The sequence below is a fragment of the Malus domestica genome, chromosome 11 (genome assembly GCF_042453785.1).
Source record: "Malus domestica chromosome 11, GDT2T_hap1".
Classification (NCBI taxonomy): domain Eukaryota; kingdom Viridiplantae; phylum Streptophyta; class Magnoliopsida; order Rosales; family Rosaceae; genus Malus; species Malus domestica.
The window spans coordinates 40,743,398-40,766,813 of NC_091671.1; the positions used below are offsets into that span (position 1 = coordinate 40,743,398).

At 37.6% G+C, this 23,416-nt stretch overlaps 2 protein-coding genes across 5 annotated transcripts; one reads left to right on the top strand and one right to left on the bottom strand.

Annotated features, from left to right (window-relative positions):
* Window positions 1–7,894: 7,894 nt before the first annotated feature.
* Window positions 7,895–16,188, bottom strand: LOC103449196 (fumarate hydratase 1, mitochondrial). Of its 2 annotated transcripts, none has more exons than XM_070808134.1 (18): window positions 16,041–16,188; window positions 11,691–12,088; window positions 11,483–11,600; window positions 11,259–11,408; window positions 11,036–11,146; window positions 10,873–10,956; window positions 10,692–10,790; window positions 10,507–10,557; window positions 10,365–10,414; window positions 9,969–10,050; window positions 9,735–9,829; window positions 9,574–9,640; window positions 9,401–9,451; window positions 9,157–9,252; window positions 8,735–8,833; window positions 8,595–8,624; window positions 8,446–8,511; window positions 7,895–8,242 (listed from the first exon to the last, which is right to left on the bottom strand). In XM_070808134.1, exons 2-18 carry the CDS (start codon window positions 12,068–12,070, stop codon window positions 8,156–8,158), a joined length of 1,716 nt encoding a protein of 571 aa, XP_070664235.1. In that variant the 5' UTR covers window positions 12,071–12,088; window positions 16,041–16,188; the 3' UTR covers window positions 7,895–8,155. The 2 variants fall into 2 exon arrangements, with proteins under 2 accessions (XP_070664235.1, XP_008386708.4); XM_008388486.4 differs by lacking the exon at window positions 16,041–16,188 and adding an exon at window positions 15,648–15,840.
* A 1,702-nt stretch (window positions 16,189–17,890) lies between these two features.
* LOC103423134 (probable polygalacturonase) lies at window positions 17,891–21,599 on the top strand. Of its 3 annotated transcripts, none has more exons than XM_029098492.2 (7): window positions 17,891–18,521; window positions 18,856–18,940; window positions 19,365–19,682; window positions 19,894–20,014; window positions 20,112–20,286; window positions 20,382–20,452; window positions 20,541–21,599. In XM_029098492.2, the coding sequence occupies exons 2-7, from the start codon at window positions 18,929–18,931 to the stop codon at window positions 21,206–21,208; spliced, it is 1,365 nt and encodes a 454-aa protein (XP_028954325.1). In that variant the 5' UTR covers window positions 17,891–18,521; window positions 18,856–18,928; the 3' UTR covers window positions 21,209–21,599. The 3 variants fall into 3 exon arrangements, with proteins under 3 accessions (XP_028954325.1, XP_008359428.1, XP_028954324.2); XM_008361206.4 differs by having other exon boundaries at window positions 17,971–18,300; XM_029098491.2 differs by lacking the exon at window positions 17,891–18,521 and having other exon boundaries at window positions 18,805–18,944; window positions 19,365–20,014.
* The last annotated feature ends 1,817 nt before the right edge of the window (window positions 21,600–23,416 follow it).

The window sequence follows — 23,416 nt, forward strand, 5'->3', positions numbered from 1 at the left end:
AGAAGAAGAAGTTAAGAAAGGTAATGCTTTGCACCATAGGGGATACAAGTAAGCATGGCAAATGGGAGTTGTGTTCACGTTATACCTTTTATCTTAACGACACTAAGAGACGAAAAAATGGGAGTTGTGTTCATGTTATACCTTTTATCTTAACAACATTGAGAGACGAAAGCTAGGGGAGCAAATGGGATTAGATACCCCAGTAGTCATAGCCGTAAATGATGGATACTAGGTGCTGTGTGTATCGACCCGTGCAATGCTAGTGCCATCTATTTTCATTGTTCAACTCTTTGACAACCCGAAAAACCATTGTTCAACTCTTTGAATCATTACGCTTCAACTAGGTTAAAAAGAAAAGAACCTAAATCAAAACACTTAATAGCATGACGATACATTTATGAGTCATGTTGTGTCAAACTCGTTATCTTAACAGGTGATCTAATAACGATCTAATTAGTTAACGAGTTGTGTCGTTTCGTATCGTATTAACGAGTCATGCAAAAAAATGTTATGCCTAATGTCAAGATATGGCAAACGATATCTTATCAAGTTCTTAACGGGTAACCCGATAACAATTTAACATGTAAAATGTTCTTAATAAGTTACACGATAACAACTCAACTCGTTAACATGTGGACCATAAACCCGTTATTTTTGTGTGATTTTGCGTTGGGTTAACATGTCATGTGCTTAGTATATTCCCAAACATAATTCAACATGAGTTAAAAAGTTGCTAGGATGGCATGGTTGAAATGATTTTAACGTGAAATTTTTTTTCCCTTGTGCAGAGATCAAGAAATTGAATCTAGCTGTAAGAAGAATGCTTGGCTAATAAATAATCCAAACCAATGTTTTTTAAGTCGAACAAATGACGTGGCGCATCAGGTCCATAACCAAGACCTTTCTCCACCAATGAACACGTATTTAAGACACTAAACACGGTGACGTGGCTGAAACTCATTCGTCCACCTAACACTCATAGAAAAGTCGACACGTCTCATGAGTATGATAGAGAAAAGGGTTGATGCAGTTGCTGTCCAAAGCGAGTGTGAGTTTAGAAACGTTAGCATCGCGTGGACCTAACAAACGTTTTAATTTTCTGTTGTTTTCGATCTCAGATTTGTTTTGTTGTACATAATGTTTTCTAACTGCCATGCATAAAGGGGTCGATCCAAAATATTAACATAAAGAAAGATTTGAGCGTCCAAATTCCAAATCTGAACGCCAATGAGTTCCACTATCTTTTGGTTGGCTTACTCCACGTGGGAGGTTTTTGTTTTCAACTTTGCAACTTGCATGCAACGATGCCTATGTACATGTTTTGATCTGTAATAATTTAATTATTAAAGAATCCTTCTAAATTAGGAGAAATTTTTTATTGTGATGAGAACACGACGTGTTTTTATGTAAATGATGAGAAATTTTATTTTTTAAATTATTAACTTTTTAACACACATATTCTATCATTTTTATAATGATACGTGATGTACCACCTCGTATGCCGATCACATTGAAAAATCTCTTCCAAATTAGTGCATATTTAGTATAGCTTGTAGTTCCATTTTAATTCTTCTTCTTTTTTTCTATGTTAACTTAATTTTTTTTAAGGAATGTATTAATATAATTTGTAATTAGTAATTACATAGGCGACAATGAACATATGAAGAGAAGATAACAAGGAGAGATTTTTTTTTTCTCTAAAACACAACCACTGAACATATGAAGAGAAGATAACAAGGAGAGATTTTTTTTATCTCTAAAACACAACCACATGATGTTACAATTACGTAAAAATTATATAATACCGTATGTGGATTCTAACTTTCAATATGGTAGAACACATTATGAGAAATATTATTTTTATTAATTTACCTACTTTATACTAGGTGAAGTAATACAGCATGTCACTTACATTTTCGTAAGTGAATAATACCTTACCTGGGGCCCCCTAATTATATTTGGTTTGAAATAAGTTCATTATCTTATTGTACCTTCAACAAGTGAAGTTATTATATGAGTATACTTTCAGAATCATATAATATTTGTTAATTTATTTATTTTTGGTTAATTTCTTCGCTGATATTTCTACTATGTTTTTCTGAAATTATCGCCTTGGAGAGGTGTGGTTCGCTTTGGAAAGAAAGGAAAGCTAAGTCCCAGGTACATTGGACCTTATGAGATCACTGAGAGGATTGGTGAAGTTGCTTACAGGTTGGAGCTACCTCCAGAGTTGTCTAAGGTACATAATGTGTTCCATGTCTCGATGCTTCGGCATTATGTGTCAGATCCTTCACATGTGATTCCTCCTCAACCATTGGAAATTAATCCGGATTTGACGTATGATGAGGAACCAGTGACTATACTGGATTGGAAAGATAAGACTTTGAGGAATAAGACCGTGAGCTTGGTAAAAGTATTGTGGAGGAACCATTCAGCGGAAGAAGCTACTTGGGAGACAGAAGAGCGGATGAGAGATATGTATCCGAGATTATTCTATGAGTTTTGATGTTTTGGTTGGTGACTGGAATTTCGGGGACGAAATTCTATAAGGAGGGGAGATTGTCACAGCCCGTCCCGGAATTTTAATTTCGATGACGTGAAATGACCAATGTGACCTTAAACGGGATTAAGGTGCGTAAATTTGGTATTTGTTTTACACTAAGATCTTAAACTAGGGTTTAGATTTACATTTGTTTGGTCTAATAATTTTGTATTGGACTTAGGTGGGATCCCCACCTCCTGAAATCCTTCCCCAAAACCCGTAGGTTGTCTCTCTCCCTCTTTCTTCCTCATCTCTCCCTCAGAAACACTCTCTCTCTCTTACTCTCGAACTCTCTCAAGCTCTCGGACTAACACCAAGAACAACCACAAACGTGCACCAACGTCCAATCTAAGATCATCTTCGTGATCTTGGGAACTTCACGAGCACGGGGGTATAAGTTTCAGGTAAGTTTCATTTCTGAAATCCTAGTTTCAAAACACCCCGTGAATTGACACTGTTCACGAACTTAAATTTGGTTGTGTTTTAGGCTAAAGCAAGATCACCACGAGTCTTAGGAAGTCCTAAGGAGGCTCGGAGTGCCTCGTTTGAACAAAATGGACGTCGGGATCGTTGGGTTCGAGTTTGGCCGAATTTGAGGAATTTTGGAAGGTATGATCTAGTTGTTTTTAGGCCCTAAAACCCTTCCAACGTGTTAGTACATGTTAAATGCTTCATTTTGGTATAAATTCGAAGAAATTGGTTGAAAAACGAAGGAGAATAGTGGATTTGAAATTTTTCCAGAAACCGGCGAACAGTCGCCGGCGACCGGCGACTCGCCGGAGAAGACAGGGAATCTTCCGTCAAGTTTGACGGAATATTCCGACGCCGTTAGTTAACTTTAACGGAAACCGTTAGTTTTTAACGGAATATACTAGGTTTGACGGAATATTCTCTAACGCCGTTCACTGTAGCCGTCAGTGTGCATGTCACGTGGCCGCGCGTGGGCCGCGCGTAGGTCCGTGCCACGTCAGGCGCGTGGGGGCGCGTGAGACCTCCAAAAATTATTTTAAAAATTTGGGAGTGATCCTGAGGTTGTGTAGGTCACTGTGGTATATTCATATACCCAATTTGAGCATCGTATGAAGAATTAATTACCTAGTTTGGTTTAGGTGCGTTAAATATGCGTTAAATGATTGTTTTAAGTTATTTCACTTCTAGGTGGAACTTTTAACGAGGACGAGCACATCCAGGGGCGTCAAGGGGGTTATGACCCGGCGACATACCAGTGAGTGGGCATTTGTTTTTATATATACCTATATACTCGATTTCCCCAGAAATCAAATTTAAATGAAAAGTATATTGAAATGAAATATGATGTGATTGCCATGCATAGAATATTATGGATATTATGAACTGTCGTATGATGCATATATGTATGATGGTGCTGTGGAAGCACAGGTAAGTATTTAATTAATATTATGATGATGATGATGATATATTGAGCTCATATCCTGCACCATGGTTTAGTGCTTATAGTATTCACCGCATCGCACGCTCGCCTTGGATCCAAGTAGATGCTGGTCGTACAGTCCACGCGGAGTGGGTACGACGGGCCAGTCGTAGAGTGTTAGTGAGATTATGACTGGTGGGTGACCTTAGGTTATTGTATACTGATGATTGATGAGAGAAGCACTAGAGCGAATATTACCATGAGTCGTTCAGACTACATTAGGTGGTTCCGACTTATGTGCAGAAGGCCGGACAGGTCACGCGGAGTGACTCCGGCAGAGAGTGAGATTGATAGATGTTGAGCTCTAGGTTCAATCGTTCAGGGCTATTAGAGGGCCTCCGATTGATTATTTCTTTTACCTGATTATATTATGTTAATGCATTCATACTACACTGTTGAAATTGGCATGGTACATTCTTTATTGAATCTGTTATAAGATTGATGATTGAGACAGTTGAGATATATATGCTATATACTATTTTTCTGGGAAAGTATACAGGTTTTCCAAAAAGGGGTTATAAATGTGGATTTATGAAATGATTTGGAAAAGCTTGATTTTCGCCCACTCACGTTTTCTGTTTTTCGCCCCTCCAGGTTCTAGTTGATAGTTGAGGCGTTGGTGGCCTACGAGGACTGCTTCGGCGTTCTGACAGACTAAATAAATGTAGGATTCACCCGAGGGTGTTGTAAAATAGTTATGGTCCTACTTGACTGCACCTAGATGCTTATGCTCTGTTTATGTGTGTTTAGTACACTCTTATGCACATAGAATGCTAGGTTGTAAATAACTGAAATTAGTGGTTTTCGTTGACTCGTATTTTATTATTAAATCGTTTCCGCTTGCGTTATGGTTACGTCACACTTACGTGACGGCCAGCACGTCCTAGTCTTCGGGTTAGGGTGTGTCATTTAACGAAAAACTTTCGGTACTGTTCACTTTAACCAAAAATCATATTTTTACACTAAAAAGTCAATCATTGTACTATTCACTTTACCTTTTATTTTGTCCTTATCGTTAAAACTCATAGTTTTCAAGTCATTTTCATTAGTTTTCCTATTAATCAATTGAAACACAAAAGATGAATACAAAAACAAAAGAGATTGAATAAAATGTAGAAAATAAATTTAGATAGCAATGTATAAGTATAACAAAAATTAAAGCTACCTGTCTGACAGGTCTATCTTTTAACACCGCCACAAGTTATACAACAGAAATTAGGTAAAATCTATTGATATTAGTTTATATCATATGGCATGTCAACCTTTTTTATTCGGCCACCTAGCCAATAGATGCATCCACTTCAATAATTCAACACCACACATTCACATTGTAATTGTATGGAAACTTCGCAGGTGAACTTTCTCTCTCTCTCCTTGAGAAAATTTTTATGTTGATGGGAGGAGAGATTTGCATAAATTTATAAGTAAGTTGGTGTATTTTTTATATGATCAAATTGATTTTATGATGGAACCTCTTCTTCTTCTTCATGGTATCAAAGCATAGCACTTCATGTGAAGCCCAAGCCACACTTGCTTCATATCATACCGTTTGTTTTGTCCACGATGTTAGGCTTATAAATTCACCACACCTGAGATGGCGTGTTGAGACAAAATCCTACATTGGTGAGATAAGAGAACTTATAAGTAAGTTGCACTACTTCCCCATATTGCCAATTAATATATGATATGAACCTCAACTTTCTTCACTCACTTTAATTGACAAATTTGTAATATTTTATCTTTTTGACCATATGCATGTAAAGAAGTGTTTCGGGCATACATACAATTTACTCTAACAACATTTTTTGCTAAGAATATCATATGGTCCATACTTCTAGTTGAATACGTACTTACGCATTGTATATATATGTTTGGACCCAAAATTACACCATCGACCTGTGCAATCAAGGCCGTTGAGTAAGCAAAGCTCCACACCGTCGGATAAAAAATGAAGATAATTTTATTATTGTCAAAGGATAATATTATGGTTTTTTATCATAATTATTATTATTTTTAATGATGAATTATCTTGTACAAGATAAATGGGGTGCAATGAGATGCAAATCATATCTCCAACTTAGAAGCAAACAATACAATTCAAATTGGTCTGGCATATTCGGCATATGGGCGTGTGGATTGGAGCAATTGAGGTTTTGCTGGCAGTCTCCAGCGGCAATGCAACTACAAATGGATTAATTTCATGAGATTAATGCATGCATGGATAGATCATGAAAAAGCCTAGATAAGCCTGGCTTTTGGTGATGATGTGGTAAGCCTAGGTTTTTATTCTGAAAAGTCACGAATAATCATGAAGGACAAATGGCACATGCTCCTATCTTGTCATGAGGTATCTCATATGGTTTTTGATAGAAAATGGCCTCTTAAGTGATCAGGTTATGTTGCAAATAAAATGCAATTTATTATGCATGCATGGTTGCACCTGGACCAACTTGGTGGAGAAAGAGAAGTTTCAGTTGGAATAGGATGCATTCATTTGGTCAGGTCACGCATGTGGAAAGATACATTTATCTTTTCAAGGAGAATTAGGAGATAGCCTTTATCATATCTTGGAGATATTGGACGGCTAAGGTGATTGGACACAAGTTCTGAGTCAACGTAGCAAGTGATGTTCTACGAAGTTAAAGTGGCAATTGGACTCTACAAAGCTATCAGGCCATGCCAAGCAAAAGACAACCACTATAAATATAGAGTCGCAAGCAACATTTCAAGCCCCTCCAATTCAACACACAAATTGCCTTGCACAAAGCTTCTCAACAACCTTTGAGATTTTATCCTCTCCTCATTTTCTTCTCGCTAACACATCTTCAGTTTGGATAAACAACAATGTGAAAGCAACCGGTGACATCTTCAGTTTGGATAAACAACACTAGAGCCGTAGAATCAGCCGATCAAGGGTATTTTTCGTAAATTCACATTTTAAAATTTATAAAATAATAAAATTTGGGACGGGTTGTCACAATTCTCCAATCATTACAAATTATGTCACATCTGACATCGTCTAATAGAGAGAGTTGAGGAAACCCTAATCTGTACGTATAGATACGTATTTGGAAAGATGAGCAATTTTCATTTGTTAACTAACCTAGCATCGAAGAAAACAAGCAAGACGGTCGACGTACGTGTAATTTGTGGTGTGTCGCTTTATGGTCCAAGATGTATATTTGTGAAGGACTGATCGAAGAGTGGACTAAAACTAGTCTCATCAGGGCCATCACTATATTGTGAGAAGCTTTGATAGTCCTGGGTCCAACCCAGGACTTGAATTAAAGGGTGTTGTCCCAGAGAACAATTATTCTCCCAACAAGAAAAGAGAAAGGAGGGATTCTCGCCGGATCGTCTTTGTGAGGATTCCGGAAATCTTTTAATCATATTCGTTCATCATATATTATACGGTCAGTTTTTGTCAGGTACTGTTTATATTCAATTTTAAATAAAAAAAAAATTTACAATAATTTATGACTGCACTATGTACGATGAACGGATGTGATTGAAAGATCCTCCTAGAAAAGAAAAAACCAGACGAACTTGTCCTGCGAAGAGTTGTCACCGTTGTCTTGTTCTCCGTACCGCACCAAAGGGAATTTTTCAATATTTAAATTTATTTCTAACCACAGGATAAAAAATAGAAGAATGAAATGTTTCGCTCAGTTTGCTCCGCAGGCTAGGATCTGGAGGTGATCCCAGTCCTGGCTGGATAGGAAGGCTCGGATGGGGCCAAGGCGTAGGACGGCGTGGTTGGGAGGCAAGGAAGTAGGCAATTTTAAGATTATGGTACGTATCGCGTTAGCGTTTGACATATGGGTTCAAGTTGAGTTTGTAATTTATTAGAAGACAGTACAAATATGGAATACGAGCAAAATCTTCAGGTGACATTTGGATAGTTTGAATGCAAAGATAGTAACTTTCTACTTTATTTTATTCAGCGACCCAATGAATTGACCCAAATAACAGGGCCGGCCGGCCAGCCATGGATGAGACAGCCTCAAGAATATCGTTCGTAAACACGTTATGAATTACATACGTATCGCTTCTAATCCTTGTGTCACCCGAAGAGACAAAATGCAAAGACAAAACGCAAAAGGTAACCGATGCCGCTGAAATCAGGACTTCAATTTTCAACAGCTTCAAAATCTGTCAGTCAGTCAGTCGGTTGGGCCAATCATCTTCTCTGGCACCACAAGAGTATCGAATTCTTCGCTGGATAGCATTCCTAGTTTCAATGCAGCTTCCTGCAGAAGGGTTGCATCTTTGTTAGATTCAAATACTTCAGCCGATGCTCGAACATGGTTTGATAATACCATGCGTCTAATACCAACCAGAGACAGAATTTTCCAGTACTCGTCGGGTTTAAGCTGAATTAGCTATCTGATGGAACAAATAAAGTATTGTGAAAGAGAACATATTGTCACTTAGAGAAGTAGGGAATTAATACCTTCAAAGTGGATCCCTCCTTGTGGGCTGTCTTTGCAACTGCCGCAGCATTATCATAACCAATTTTCTGAAATACAAGCAGATACATAAGCCTTGACTCAAACCGTAGTTACACGAGGAAAACATACACATGAATGGGTGGAAACTTACAGGATTCAAGGACGTGACCAACATAAGTGACTGCAAAGCCATGCATTTTCCATACAGAAACAATGTAAAATCAGTTAGCTCTTAAATCTAAGATATGGAAGACTTAAAAGTTGCACATTCTTCACCAAAAATAAACAGACCTCATGAAGTAACTTTGAAATTCTTTCCCTATTAGCTTGAATTCCTCTCACGCAGTTCTTTTCAAAGGAAGCAGATGCATCCCCAAGCAATCTCACCGACTGTCAGTAAATAACCAAAAACACCAGTTCAGGAACAAGAGCATGTATATGGTGCTGCAGCACGACAATAGACTCCCGACACAAATCTAGTTACTAGTACATACAATAATAAATGGCATTTCTTTAGGAAGTTCAATCATCTGGAGAACTCAAAATATCATAATGCATCCAATTATATGAAAATGCTTTATGACATTGTTGTACCCAGAACTACATTCAAGAAATGCCGGTACTTGATTGCTACGAGTTTAGTTCTGAAATTTCTGACAACATGAATTTTGATTGTGAACTACAAATCATGGAAATATCACAACAGAACTTACATGCAGGAGACCACTAGCAATCATTGGCTTGAACACATTAAGTTCGAAGTGACCATTTGATCCACCTACCGTAATGGCCACATTGTTACCCATAACCTGCATGCCATAAAAATACAGATTGGTTATGAGAAAAACTATAAAAAGAAGATTACAATATCCTAAAATCAAAGTATCAAACCAACAAGTAATTAATGAGTTCCCAGTTGTTTGTATGTCTTAATGAAACCAAAAAAGGACACTTTACCTGAGCACAGACCATTGTGAGAGCCTCACACTGGGTAGGGTTTACCTTCCCCTGAAACAAATATGAACTCAATCAAAATGATAAGTTTAGTGGGGTTAAAATTTTGCACAGAAAGCTAATTACAGGAATTGGGCTATTTATTCAAAAACATATTTAGGTATATGAGAGTTTACAGGCATTATGCTGCTACCAGGCTCGTTTTCAGGGAGAATGAGTTCACCGAGGCCACAACGTGGACCACTGTACAAGAAATGCACCATGAATTCATAATTACATAAGGGGCACATGGAAAGAGGATGAAGAAAAGACAAGATGATCCAAAAAGTACACAAACCTTCCTAGTAAACGTATATCATTTGCAATCTTCATCAAAGAAGTAGCAACTGTGTTCAGGGCTCCGCTAGTTTCAACAAAAGCATCATGTGCAGCCTGGAAAAAACAATAATGAATAAACAGCATGCAATATTAGTTTGTTGTATACGATGCAATAATGTTTACCAACTGTTCAATCAAGTTAAATATTCCATCCACCAAAAGAAGAAGATGGACATTTAGTGTAGTGACTCACCAAAGCTTCAAACTTGTTTTCTGCAGTGACAAATGGTAACTTTGTTTCCTCAGCTACTGCTGCAGCTATCTTTACATCAAATCTGGACGGAAGACATTAAATAAATGCAAATGAAAAACACATAGAAATTTCACAATGAAAGTTATAATATTTAAACGTTGAGCAATAAGATACAAAGCATGCCTCTCTAGTATATATACAATACTAATTAGGGTGTATGAAGTACTAAAACAAATCTTGAAATATCAGAGCAGGAAAAAGAATTAATAAGAGTTGAAATGAAACCACGATTCCCCCAATTGAAAGCACATCAGAATACCAAGACAGGCAAACGTAGAGAGAAAAACATGGAAAAAGAACACACAAATATTCTTCAACGCTAAAAGCTATTCATACCCCTTCTTTGTGTTCAATCCAGTCCCAACAGCAGTACCACCCTGTGCAAGCTGCTCAAACAAAAAAATTCGATCAATCAGAACATATAAAAGAAAAAATAAACGGGGAGGGAAAGCAACTCACAATCCTATGAGTTGCCTACCTGATACATCCTAGGTAGAGTAAGCAAAACTCGTTCAATTCCATATTTCACCTGCAGCCAAAGAAAGAGGCTTTTAATAAGTATCTCCTCGAACAAGATACTAATCTTGTCCAAGAGTTAAAGGTGTAAAAAGAATAGTATGGCCCAATGGTGAAAAAATCTCTGCCAGAGGAAAGTAAGCTCACTTGTGTTGAATAGCCGCTGAACTCTTGCCCAAGAGTTAAAGGCGTCGCATCTTGTGTGTGAGTGCGTCCAATTTTAACAATATCTTTGAATTCTTCAGACTGGTAACAGTAAAACAGATGGAATCAAGAACTTCCAATAAGATATCCATATGATTTTGAAGGACAACGGGAGAAATTAAACCTTCGAATGTAGGGCAGCATGCAAAGTTTTCAAATTTGGTATCAGTCTTGAGTTAATTTCCATTGCAGATGCAATGTGCATGACCTGGAAATAACACACAACGTTCAAATAAACAGCAACAAAGCAAAAACAAACCTCACTAAAACAAAAGAAAATGACTTACGGTTGGGAAAGTGTCATTAGAAGATTGTGATCTATTAACATGGTCATTCGGGTGCACAAACTTTTCGCCGCGCTGATGGCCAAGTATCTCAGCGGCCCTGTTCGCAATGACCTAGCCACAGTCCAATATATTACCCCATTAATTGACAGTTGACATCCACAAGAAGCATGACCCAAGAGCATAACTTTCATGGATCAGTGCTAGCTAGCTGCTAAGAGCTCACCTCATTGGCATTCATGTTGCTTTGGGTTCCACTGCCAGTCTGCCAGATAACAAGTGGAAAGTGTTCGTTGAGCTTCCCCTCCGCGACTTCTTGGGCCGCTTGCATTACTGCTTTCCCAATAGTTGGATCAAGACCATACTCCATGTTCACCTGCAATTAGTCACCACAAAACTCAGCTAGGCAATACATCAAACACCTTACCGGCACAACCAACAAGCACAAACCTTTGCAGCGCATTTTTTGAGCACCCCAAAAGCACGAACAATGGGTTCGGGCATACGCTCCCGCTCGCCGCCGATATCGAAATTCTGCAGCGATCTCTGAGTCTGCGCCCCCCACAGCCTGAAAAATCACGTCTTGAATAATTAAATCACTTCAAAATTAGAGACATGAAAAATGAATCAGCAGCTGGGAATTGAGAGAAAGACGAACTTGTCTGAGGGAACGTTGATGGGTCCAAAAGTGTCCCTTTCCTCCCTAAACTTCGTCGAATACGGTCTCAAAGAAGTAGCGTAGCGCAACGCCGCCATCGGCGTCGATCCGCCGGCTGCCCGCCGTGACACGATGTACATCGCCATTTGCAGGTGGTTGAGCTCGGACTGATGGAGAGAAGTATGGAACGGGAGCTGAGTGGTAGGGTGAGTCGTCCAAATTATTGAGCGGCGTGCCAGAAAGTGGGATGCTTTTGGACTAAACGCAGTCGCCTTAACAAACCCGACTGTCGTTTTGGGTTGAGATTTGGGTCGGATGGTAGGGCTCATGGGCTGGTGAGTTGGTCCATATGAGGTTGCAATAGGCAGTCCGAGATTCATGTTACCCAATTAGGCCCACTACACATGGAAAAAATAAAATTAATTAAAAGGAAGAAAAATAAAAAGTAAAAGAAATAGCGAAAATTTATTCAAGTGGTGAATTGTTTTGATGGATAATTACTTTGTCCTTTAACCTCTGTGTTTCTGGTTAGAGAAGTTTAGAGTAGTGATACCGATTGTTAAAAAATAAAAAATAGGATAACACTCATGTTTTGTATTTGTACCCCGAAGTCACTCTCTACATCCATTATTACACTGATATATGTTTACATAAAAAGGCGGGAGATTTGGGTTAGGCCACACAATAGGTTGGTCACCCAACGAATCAACCATAATAAATAGGTATCGAACTAGTCATTAACATGATGCAAACTTAAAACTTTCTACTTATATGTGAAGGAAAAAATCATTAGATTGTAGTACTAAGTAACACCCAATCCAATTATTAAAACTTTTCTTTACACTTAACTAAATTAATTAATTATTAAAATATTAAAAACAAAATCCTAAGTGAATGAAGAATTAAGGGCATGAGCGTCCACTACTAGGTCTAGTATTATTACTTTTTACTTGTAAGTAAGATGTTTTAGGTTCAAGTTTAGTAAATGTCGGGTTTAATATCAATTTATTTCTCCACTTTTTAATGTAAAGGTATTGTTGTGTAAAAAAAGAACTCAACATAGTCGTTATTTAGTGATTATAAAGAAGTAGATATTATAATATTTCCTTTTATAATTGTCAACGCTTGGTTTATCATATTCGAAAAACTCCCAGGACAACACCATTGTCAATAGTGTGAGTACATTAATTAGTTTCCTTAATGTAAACAAATAACCAAATTAATTATCTTTCATTCATATTTTAATTTATCCATGTTCAAAAGTTAGAGAAATAAAAAGTAATTTACATGCATGCATGTGGGTTATGCAGCACAACACACTTAAATTTTAAACCAAGCTGTTTGAGAAATACTCGAAATCAAAGAAGAAACAAATAACAATGCATGAAGACAGATATCTTAAAAGGAAATAAAAACAACCGATTGAGCAACATCAACTTGAGAGAGAGAGAGAGAGAGAGAGAGAGAGAGAGAGAGAGACTGGTAGATGTTTTACCCGTCAGTAGCTAGCGCTGTATATATATGCAACAATAGTAAGGAAGACAAAGGGAAGACAAGCAAATAAAATGGAGATTTTGGGCTAAGATTTTTGAAGCGTAGTTCCAGTATTTGGAAACAAAACTTCAGAAAGCCGTATATTTATAAACTTAATGAGGACTTTACTTGGTTGGAGTAGTTGATAAACAAAAAAAAAGTAAATTAAAGAAAGACGACTTGGCTCGGTTAATTATGCATTTACTAGTATTTGTAGTTGACGAAGAAGTACGCCGGCCATGTATTGTATATGCATAGAGCCAATGACTTTCAAATGTATTGTATATCACAGGTAGCTTTCCGTAAAAAATTAATATTTTACATGTAATTTTTATTAATTTTCGAATATAGTACATTATATATTTAGTCATTAATCTTAATTTTTTTGGTTTAATTAACCATATAAAATTATATAATACAGTTTATAAAACATCTATTTTTGTTACATCCTTTTTCTCCTCGCTTCTTGTACATGTACAAGTTTGGATTTATTTGAATTTTAACATGTATTTGTTTAATAACGAAAATTCCCGGCTCACCTTGTGAAATTTTCTTAAGCTAGAGCATACTCTGAAAAATACAGTATTAAGTTTCTTTGTTTATAAAGATTTAAATCTTTAAGCTAGCCCATCCGGTAAAAATTTCCTAGCTCCGCCATTGTGTGTAGGTTGTATTGATAAATTTTTTTTTCTTTTTCATTGCATATTGTCTTTAATGGTAATTCTATAACGTAGGCTAGAAAAGAAAAATCACATTAAAGCTTTAATTAGTTCGGCGTAGAGACGCAAAACGTCTGGATTCAAATTAACTTTCTCAAACTAATACTCTATATTGGTTCAAGATTTGGGAAAAATTTTTAATGTGACGGTCATACTGTGACAGTGTTATTAATCTATATGTTAATAGACACCATGATAAATATCTAGAATAGAATGTATAGATCTATATGTTATAACATCAGCAGAATGGTAAAATCGTATAGTTAAATTTTTCATTCTACAGTTTGTTACAGTTGGAGGGTTAGATTTAGTAACATAGTTATTACTAGTTTTTTACAGTTTGTTACATTAGTCTTAAGCTAATGACGGAGATTAAGTTAGCTTATCACCATTATTGTGAGGTGTACACGTACCATAATTCTCTATCTATTATTGAATCAATGAAATCATTCTCAAATTTCCTTCAACAACGTGATAACTATTACCGAAATGCATGTCTTAATAAAATCAAACACACTAATTCAGCATGTTAAATCTTCTTGTAAGTTGTATCGCCTGAAATGTATGCCTTTCATTTCTGGCGAGCATGCAAACTCCTGCATGCATGCATAAAACATATATATATATATATATATATATATATATATATATATATATGTGTGTGTGTGTGTGTGTGTGTGTGTGTGTGTATTGTATGTATGCCTTTCATTTCTGGCGAGCATGCAAACTCCTGCATGCATGCATAAAACATATATATATATATGTGTGTGTGTGTGTGTGTGTGTATTGTATATATAGCATTAGCATATCTATATCTAATATAGTATACAAAATAGTATATCGTCGTTAGATGAAGATAAAAAGAATGAACGGTTTCGATTACGATATTTGTACGATGAAGATGCGTTATCACATGTGAGGGGATAACTAGGTTCCCCATGAGGGAACACAAGCATACAATGGCAAGGATGAGAACTTAACAAGAGTTGTTATTTAGTCGTTATTAAGTAGATGTTTTCATTTTTATTTTTAATTTATTAGTATTAAGGGAAGAGGTGGGTTCAAAACTTTTACAATAAACAGAGGAGGAAGAGTTTTGAACCTGAACGCATTGGTAGAAATTCAACACCCTATCCATTAGGATATTAGACCACATGCTGATAAATGCATACAAGAACCAACTTAATTAAATTATCTTTCATTCATATATCAGTCACAAATGATAAATGCAATGCGATTTCTTTTTTTCAAGTAAATGCAATGTGATTAATATAAACAACACAACTTTTAATTTATCCATGTTCAAAAAGTTAGATAAACAAAAAAATAATTCTCAATTTCACATGCAAGCATGTAGGTTATGCAACATAACACACTAAATTTTTTAAAATAAGGTGTTTGAGAAATACTCGAAATCAAAGAAGAAACAACGCATGAAAACAGATATCTTAAAAATATGAACAACCGATTGAACGACATCAGTGTGTGTGTGTGTGAGAGAGAGAGAGAGAGAGATAGCTTTTTTAAGAGTACGGATGACAAAGGAAGACGAGCATAAAATGGAGATTTTGGGCTAAGATTTTTGAAGCGCAGTTCCAGTATTTGAAACCAAAACTTCAGAAATAGGTATATTTATACCTTATTGAGAAGTTTACGTGGATCGTATGAAGTAGCTGATAAACAAGTATAGGAATTAAAGAAATACCACGAGGATCGGTAATACATTTAGTAGTTGTAGTTGATGAAGAAGTTGTCCACACGTTTTGTCATATACTGTATTATATATGCAGAGGATCTCTCACATGGCTGTCGGGCTGTGGTTTCTTAATAACTTTGGCTCAAAACGACCTAGTTCTGGCCAGGTCATTTAAAAATATCAATCTATTTTCTTCCTCCTTCTGGTTTGCAGAACCTCCACTGCACTTCGTCTCTGCAGAGAGCTATTGTAAACAATGACTTTCTAAGGTGTAGACCTTCAAAATGTGTAGGGTGTACTGGTAATTTATATAATATAGAGTAGACAAGAAAATTCACATTAAAACATTAATTGCTCAATCTTTCTCTGACAAGTAATAAGGAATTGTTCTCAAACTCAAACCTCGAGCAGAATTCGAAGATGGTGGACTTTGCGTCGATCGCCTGAAGAAATTAAGAGCTACAAGCTGGGAAATGATGTTCCGAAATCGCAACCCTTCGATAGATTGTTGTTGTCTCAAAAAACGTATTAAAAACAAACTTCTTACTGCATTTGGATCCAAATATTTTTCAACGAAACCGAGCACAATGTGTTGAATGGGAGACAAAATCTTATTGTTAAGTTGTTAAAGATAGAAATCCCACCCACAAGATCCGAGGTTGTTGCGTCTTCTATGGATCTGTTTTTTTTTTTGGGTCAACCTGGTTAAGAATGGAAATTACTCTATATTTTTTAACCAAGTACTGGACCGGTGTTGTCAAAAGGCAAAAGTTTTCTGTCAACGAAAATGTTTATCTGTGGTACTTCAGAAACGATGGCTTTCTTTGGTTCGCTGTGCATCGTTAATTAGTCGGAAAACTAAGGAGGGTGTATTCAATTGATAATTATTACTGCTGCATCATTTCTTTCGAATATGCTGAGTTGGAGATGAATCCCAACTTTTCAACTGATAATTATTACTTGTTATTATCTCATGTATTTTCAGTCTGTAATTTTGTTATTGGAGATAAGACTCCTTGTAACTGAGAATCCACTCTCTACCTAATGAGGTAGATAAAACTTACCTATCTCTAAAAGACACGACGATGATATCTCAAATCACTTGTTCATGTGTTTAACCATTCACTATTGACTTGAGATAGCGTCATTGTGGCGTTCCAAATACATAGAAAAATTTTCTCATAACGGGGGACCCTCGACCTGTCTCCTGCAGTTATGATGCCCTACTACTGCTGCCCAGTAACACTCATAGTGCTCTACAAGAATTGAGAGACACAAAACTACTACACTGGGCTCCATTTCACTAATCACAAAAGCAAAGTTACGGTCTTTGAAAATTAACTAAATGAAACCAACCAACCCCATTGACCCCATGGCTTTGCAATCTGTCCCTCTCAGGCTCTCAGCCTTCACAAACAAACAAAAAAATCAACAAAAATAGGAAAAAAGAAAAGGAGAAATAAAAAAGAGCTTTAATTAATTGAAATTAGGTGTATAAAGTACTAAAGCTTGTTGCTTTGCATAAGTTCATATGAAATATGAATATTTATGAATTTATGATATATATTGGCCGTTTCTAGTTAGCAGCCAAACAATTTAAATTCTAGGTGGCGGTTGCTAGCTGGTTTTCTTTGTTCCCCTCCTCCACGGCCGCCGCCGCGGGTTACCCATGTGATTGTGTCCTTTATCCAAGGGTTTTTTTTTTGTCAATATGCTAAAACACATATAGTTATCGTCAGCCTTTTTCTAGAACCAGAAACACGTATCAGCTTCGCTTAAGATAAGCTCCAGCAATTTGATGCCAATCCCTTCTTTTTTGGTTTTCGACAACTACCGGATATTTATAAAAACAAATTACAACGGGGTAATGAACAAATCACCAAACTGTTAAACGTGGATCATCAAACGCACCGTTATCACGTAATTGTATATGTGTAAGTCAAATTTGAGACTATTGTTGAACTTCGAGCATAATTAGGTATCAAATTCATCATTAGCAACTGAAAGCGTTTTTAGATAAAATGTTTTTAGATTTTAAAAGCACCTAAAATACTTCATGCAAGAAACACTAGTTATGTACTTTTTACGTTTTCACTAAAAACGTTTTCAATCATTTTAAATGCGTTTTCACTAAAAAACGAGTGCTCATACTTTGTAGGCAATGTGTGGCATGTGACGATGTAACAAAGTGAGTGAATAGTAGGCATTGTACGTTGACAGATTAATAAGCCATTAGGCGTGGAACAAATGGCGCCGCAGATTTTGGTAAAACAACACAAAGTCCTCGGAGAAAACTTAAACTAAAAAAGTAAACAAATACGTGTTCGTAAAAGGTGTGTCATCAGTTGAAGTGTTTGATTTGATGTCAGTCTCGTAATTGATACTAGGAGGAGGAGGAATGAGGGAATAAATTCAGCACTCCGAGGAGAAGCAGCGGCAAGAGGGGCAGACAAACACTCATAAAGGAGGAGGAGCCGGCGAGGGTGGCCTACACATGGCGGCACAAGTGGCTGCGGTCTGGCGCTTTGGCATCTTGGGCTGACGCCAGCCTTGCAGTATCGGCACTTCAATGACATTATGGTCCCTCCGCCCCCACCACCGTGCGCAGTGCACCCAACAAGCGAGTCCTTGCCTTCCAGTAATTTAGCATGTCACTGCAACGGTATCTCAAATTAAATTATACATTATGTTTTTATAATCAATTAATCAATTCGCATTGTTATTTGTAAAAATTAAAATATAATTAATTTGAAACGCCAATCAAATTCTCGTATTAATTACACAGATTTTGACTGTGTTTTTGTGTCTGTTATAGACTCATGGAGGGTTTTGGGGGCCAAGATTGTGTCGGCAAGACAGGATTTTGTGTTGGGAATTGTGGAGGTTTAATTAAATTACTAAAATTTGTTTAAGGAACAAGATTACCTCTTTATTGTCGAAGATTTTGTAAAAGATAAAATATATATATATATTATTCAAATTTGCACTTTCCAACTTTGAAGCGTGGAAAATGCTTTTTATTGTTACGCAAATTGCAAATTTCAGCTGGCTTTTACTTTTTTTAAGCTGTCGTTTTCTCTCACCACCCGTTTGTTTTTGTTTGTTTTTTTGTTTTGATGTACATCATTGGCAATTTATACACCAAACCCTCCTCTTACTTGTTCCTTTTTCACTTCTTCTTCCTCCTTTCGTTTCATATTTCACTGCGTTTTTGCAGAGATTTTAGAGCCTGCTGCTCTCTGAGTTAGGTCATTTGGTAATTTTCTGTTAAGTGGAAGGGCAAACGACTAATGAAGAGCCTAGTAAGTACGTTGGTTTTGATTTCTGGTGTTTGATTCATAAATACATGTGTGTTTGTATGTTGGTTTTTAATTTTCATCATCCGGGAATCTGCAAAAAATGATCTTTTTGATCCAGTGATTGTTGGTTTTTACATTGTATATGGGGTTTCCGTACGATGTTTATGAATTCATCATTCTCAGATTAGATTGCTTCTTTGTTATGCCTACATTGTCAAGATCTTCGGACATCGAATGCTGTATACTTTAGTGTCTTCTTTGCTCTCTATATCGTTGATTTTTACGTTTGCGCTTTCTGCATCGTTGATTAAGGTTTCGATTTTAGTGTGTTTTTCTTGGTGTTCTGCCAAGTTGGTTGCAGGATTTTTGTAGGCACATCTCTTACTTCCGTCCAAGGTTAATTTTCTGTTGTTTTCGTATATTTCAGTTGGCTCTGCTTTTGATTCTGGCATTTACTAGTGCTGCTCAGTATGATGGAGAAGGGAAGGACGGAGAATGCGAAGGGAATAAGCTTTTCGATCCAAGACCTCACAGTGTGTCACTCTTGGAGTTTGGAGCAGTTGGAGACGGGAAAACATTGAACACGGTCGCGTTCCAAAATGCTATTTTCTATGTCAAGTCGTTTGCTGACAAGGGCGGTGCTCAGCTCTATGTTCCGCCCGGAAGGTGGCTTACCGGAAGTTTTAACCTCACCAGCCACCTCACGCTCTTCCTGGAAGCTGGCGCCATCATTCTTGGATCCCAGGTTCACATATAACGCAAAGGAAAATTTATTTCCGCACACTTTTTTCTTTCTGTGCACCGTTTTATTCATGTCATTTGATTTTTCTTTGATTTTATCAATTCAAAGGCGGCATGTGGAAATCATTTCCGTAACCAAAATTTTTCTCTGCTTTGTTCCAATAGAAGCTTTCCCACATTGTAAAAAACACTCGGTGTTGGCAATGCTTATGCAGGATTACACTCACTGGGAAACTGTGGAACCCCTGCCTTCTTATGGTAGAGGGATTGACTTGCCGGGTTGGAGATATCGTAGTTTGATCAACGGAGACAATCTAACCGATGTGATGGTAACAGGTGAGGATTTCACCCGTAAAAAATGGTTTTTTGCTGACATATATCCGAGTTCTACCTTTTGTACGTAACTCATTCCACATTCGATAAATTTTACCAGGTGATAATGGAACCATTGATGGACAGGGTTCCGTCTGGTGGGAACAATTCAGCTATCATGCCTTGAATTATAGCCGACCACATCTAGTGGAATTTACCGGATGTGAAAATGTTACTGTATCGAATTTAACCCTCTTGAACTCCCCTGCTTGGCACATTCATCCGACATACTGCAGGTACTGCTCGTAGCTTCTGAGGTCAAATTTTGCATTTCTGGTACCAGTTGCATTTCAAGAACTGATGCTAACCTTTACGTGTCGAAATAATGCAGCAATGTGCAAGTTCTAAACATAACTCTTCATGCTTTTCATGCATCTCCATATACTAGCGGTATAGTCCCAGGTGCGTCAAACATTATTTTTCACTGTTTATCTATCACTGCATCTACATATACAAAGAGCCTAAGTATCTTTCGTTCGTGTAACTTCAGATTCTTCAGAAAATGTTTGCATTGAGAACTGCAACATTAGTGTGGGGCATGACGCAATTGTTCTCAAGAGCGGTTGGGATGAGTATGGAATTGCCTTCGGAAAACCAACAAAAAACGTGCACATCCGTGGCGTTAACATTCAGTCTTCTTTAGGCTCTGGCCTGGCATTTGGCAGCGAGATGTCTGGAGGCATATCGAATGTACGTGCAGAGCAGCTTCATCTACATGACTCATTCATCGGCATTGCACTCAAGACAGCTATGGGAAGAGGAGGTTATATGAAAGACATAGTTATATCCAATGTCGAAATGGAGAACATTCACTTGGCAATTGAGGCTACTGGTCAGATCGGTTCGCATCCTGATGAAAAATATGATCCTGATGAACTACCAGTAGTTAAAGGAATCACCTTTGAGAATATGGTAGGTACTAATATTACATTAGTCGGAAACTTTTCTGGACTCAAAAAATCGCCTTTCACATCCATCTGTCTCTCGAATATCTCCTTCTCCCTCACTTGGAATTCGTCTACCTCATGGTTCTGTTCCAACGTGATCGGTTTTTCGCAGGAAGTTTCTCCCAAACCATGTCCAAATCTCCAAGTCTCGGCTTTTAACTCTTCCGCAGCTTGCTTCTTTCCCTTATATAATTATGCTTCAGTTTTGTGAGATCAACGTCGAAAAGACAAAATCATTGGTTTTTTGCAATCTGTACATGAGATACCATTTATACAGGAGAATTTTCCAATAAAGCTCCAACTTCGTATCTTCCATCTCTTTGAATACAAACAGGCATTCTCTGCCTTGCTACGAGATCTTTTCAAGTGTTAGCGGCGTCCTGATAGGCTCACGTAGGGCCTCATCTCTTCGTGTACAAGGAAATTTTGGTAGTGCAGTACAACTCAGATAGCCATTTGCTTCCGTTGTGTCTTTATTTTCCTTTGATTACCTTTAGCTACGATGTAAATTTCGTGTAATGTGGATTGATACCAGATTAATTTTCTGGCACAGAGAGGTTAAGTGACTGATGTGATTGAAATTATGAGTAATTCTTGTTTAATGTCCTGATTCAGTCAAGTTTGGTAATGAATGGACTTGTGGATCTTGCACGTAGTTGGTTCCGTCATTGTCCGTATTGTTGGAGGGAAACTTACCTGCACTGATGTTATAGTGACGGTATTTTAAGCCAATCACGCACTGTCACGTATTTGGATGTGTACTAAAGTTCGTTTCTTACTTTCCGACATGGTAATGTTGCAGATGAAAATAACCATAAACTTTTAAGCTTACATTTCTCATGTCCCATGCTTTTAACCCAACTCAATCTGAAAAAAACTTATGCAATGGTCACCACCAACTGTTTTTGGTCCCAAATCTTTGGGGTTGCTTTTTCCAGTAAATCTTGGTTATTTCTTTATGTTATTTGAACCAGTAACCGATTTATGGATGAGTGCTCTTGAAGTAACAAAAGATCCTGAGTTTGAGACTCTCTACACAAAAAATATTCTCTTAAATGAAGGTATTCGTGCTTGGATGGCGGCTCAAGATTAGCCTCATGAAAAATCTTATAATCCTTGAGGAGGTTCTACCCCGTAGAAACGCTCTTTAATGGAACTTTATCTTTAGACGGTCATGACCAAGAAACCACCGGTTCATTTGGTGGGCAGGGAATGCCAGACTTATCAATCTATCCCGTATTGGGGGCTCATGTAGCTTATGCCGGATTAATCGTATTCTGGGCAGGAGCAATGAACCTATTTGAAGTGGCTAGTTTTGTAAAAGAGAAGCCTATGCATGAACAAAAGGCTAGAAACAAAAAACTGGATGAAAGGACACATGCATACCGTGAAAGTTGACCGGAAAACAAGAATGACGGAGAATATAGAGGGCTTTTCACGTAAAAGACCGTGAAAAAGAATGACGGAAATAGAAAGAGCTTTTCACATGCAAGCCCACGACAACTTAACACGAAAATACAGCCGAGGCTGTTGCAACTATTCGTAGGCACCAGGACTTTCGAAGAGGTAAGCTTCAACAACTTTGTACATGCCCATTGCTCTTTCTTTGCCACCGCTGATTTCTTCCTCGTTGATCTCCAAGTCACCCGCGGCGTCGTACTCACTCATCGTCTTACAAGTACATCCGCCGTTAGGGGAAGCTGAAAGCTCACCTCATAAGAAATGGACTTAATCTTGTCGTCCAATACATCTCCTTCAATCAGAGTGTACTTGCACACCAAATTCTCCACGTCCAGAGTGTCTTGTAACGCGTACCAGCACAGCATCAACGATGACGAGCATGTAGGCGCATTTAGACGTGAAACAGAGAAATGTGGCGCGACGAAGGTGATGATTTTTAGTTTGAAGTAACTTCCGCACTCTCCTTTTGTCCACCTCCATTCCTCCTTTTTACTCTAGCAATGGACAAAAACAAAAGTAGGATGCATAAAGAGAAAACGAGAGTGTGAAAATCACTACCTTTTTTTTTTATCAAGGTCATCAATTACAAAACAAGTGGTTGAAACTAGACATGTAAAAGAGAAATGTGACGCGACAAAGATCATTTTTTATTTGGGAGTTATTTCCGCCTCCCATTTTTCTCCGTTTGCACTCCTCCTTTCACTCTAGCAATGGACAGAGACAATCAGAGGTTTGCTTACGGAGAAAACCAGAGTGTGAAAATCACTATACTTTTGATTAGGGTAAATGATCACATGCTTAATTGATAATTACACTCAGCAAAGTTGATCTGCTTGATGCTTCCTACGCCGCCGTCGCCGTTGATGATTTCGATGCTCTTGATGGCCTGAGCCATGAGCTTGGGGATGAGATTGTCGGAGTCTAGGATCAAGGCCTTGAACAACCTGTCTGCTGCCAC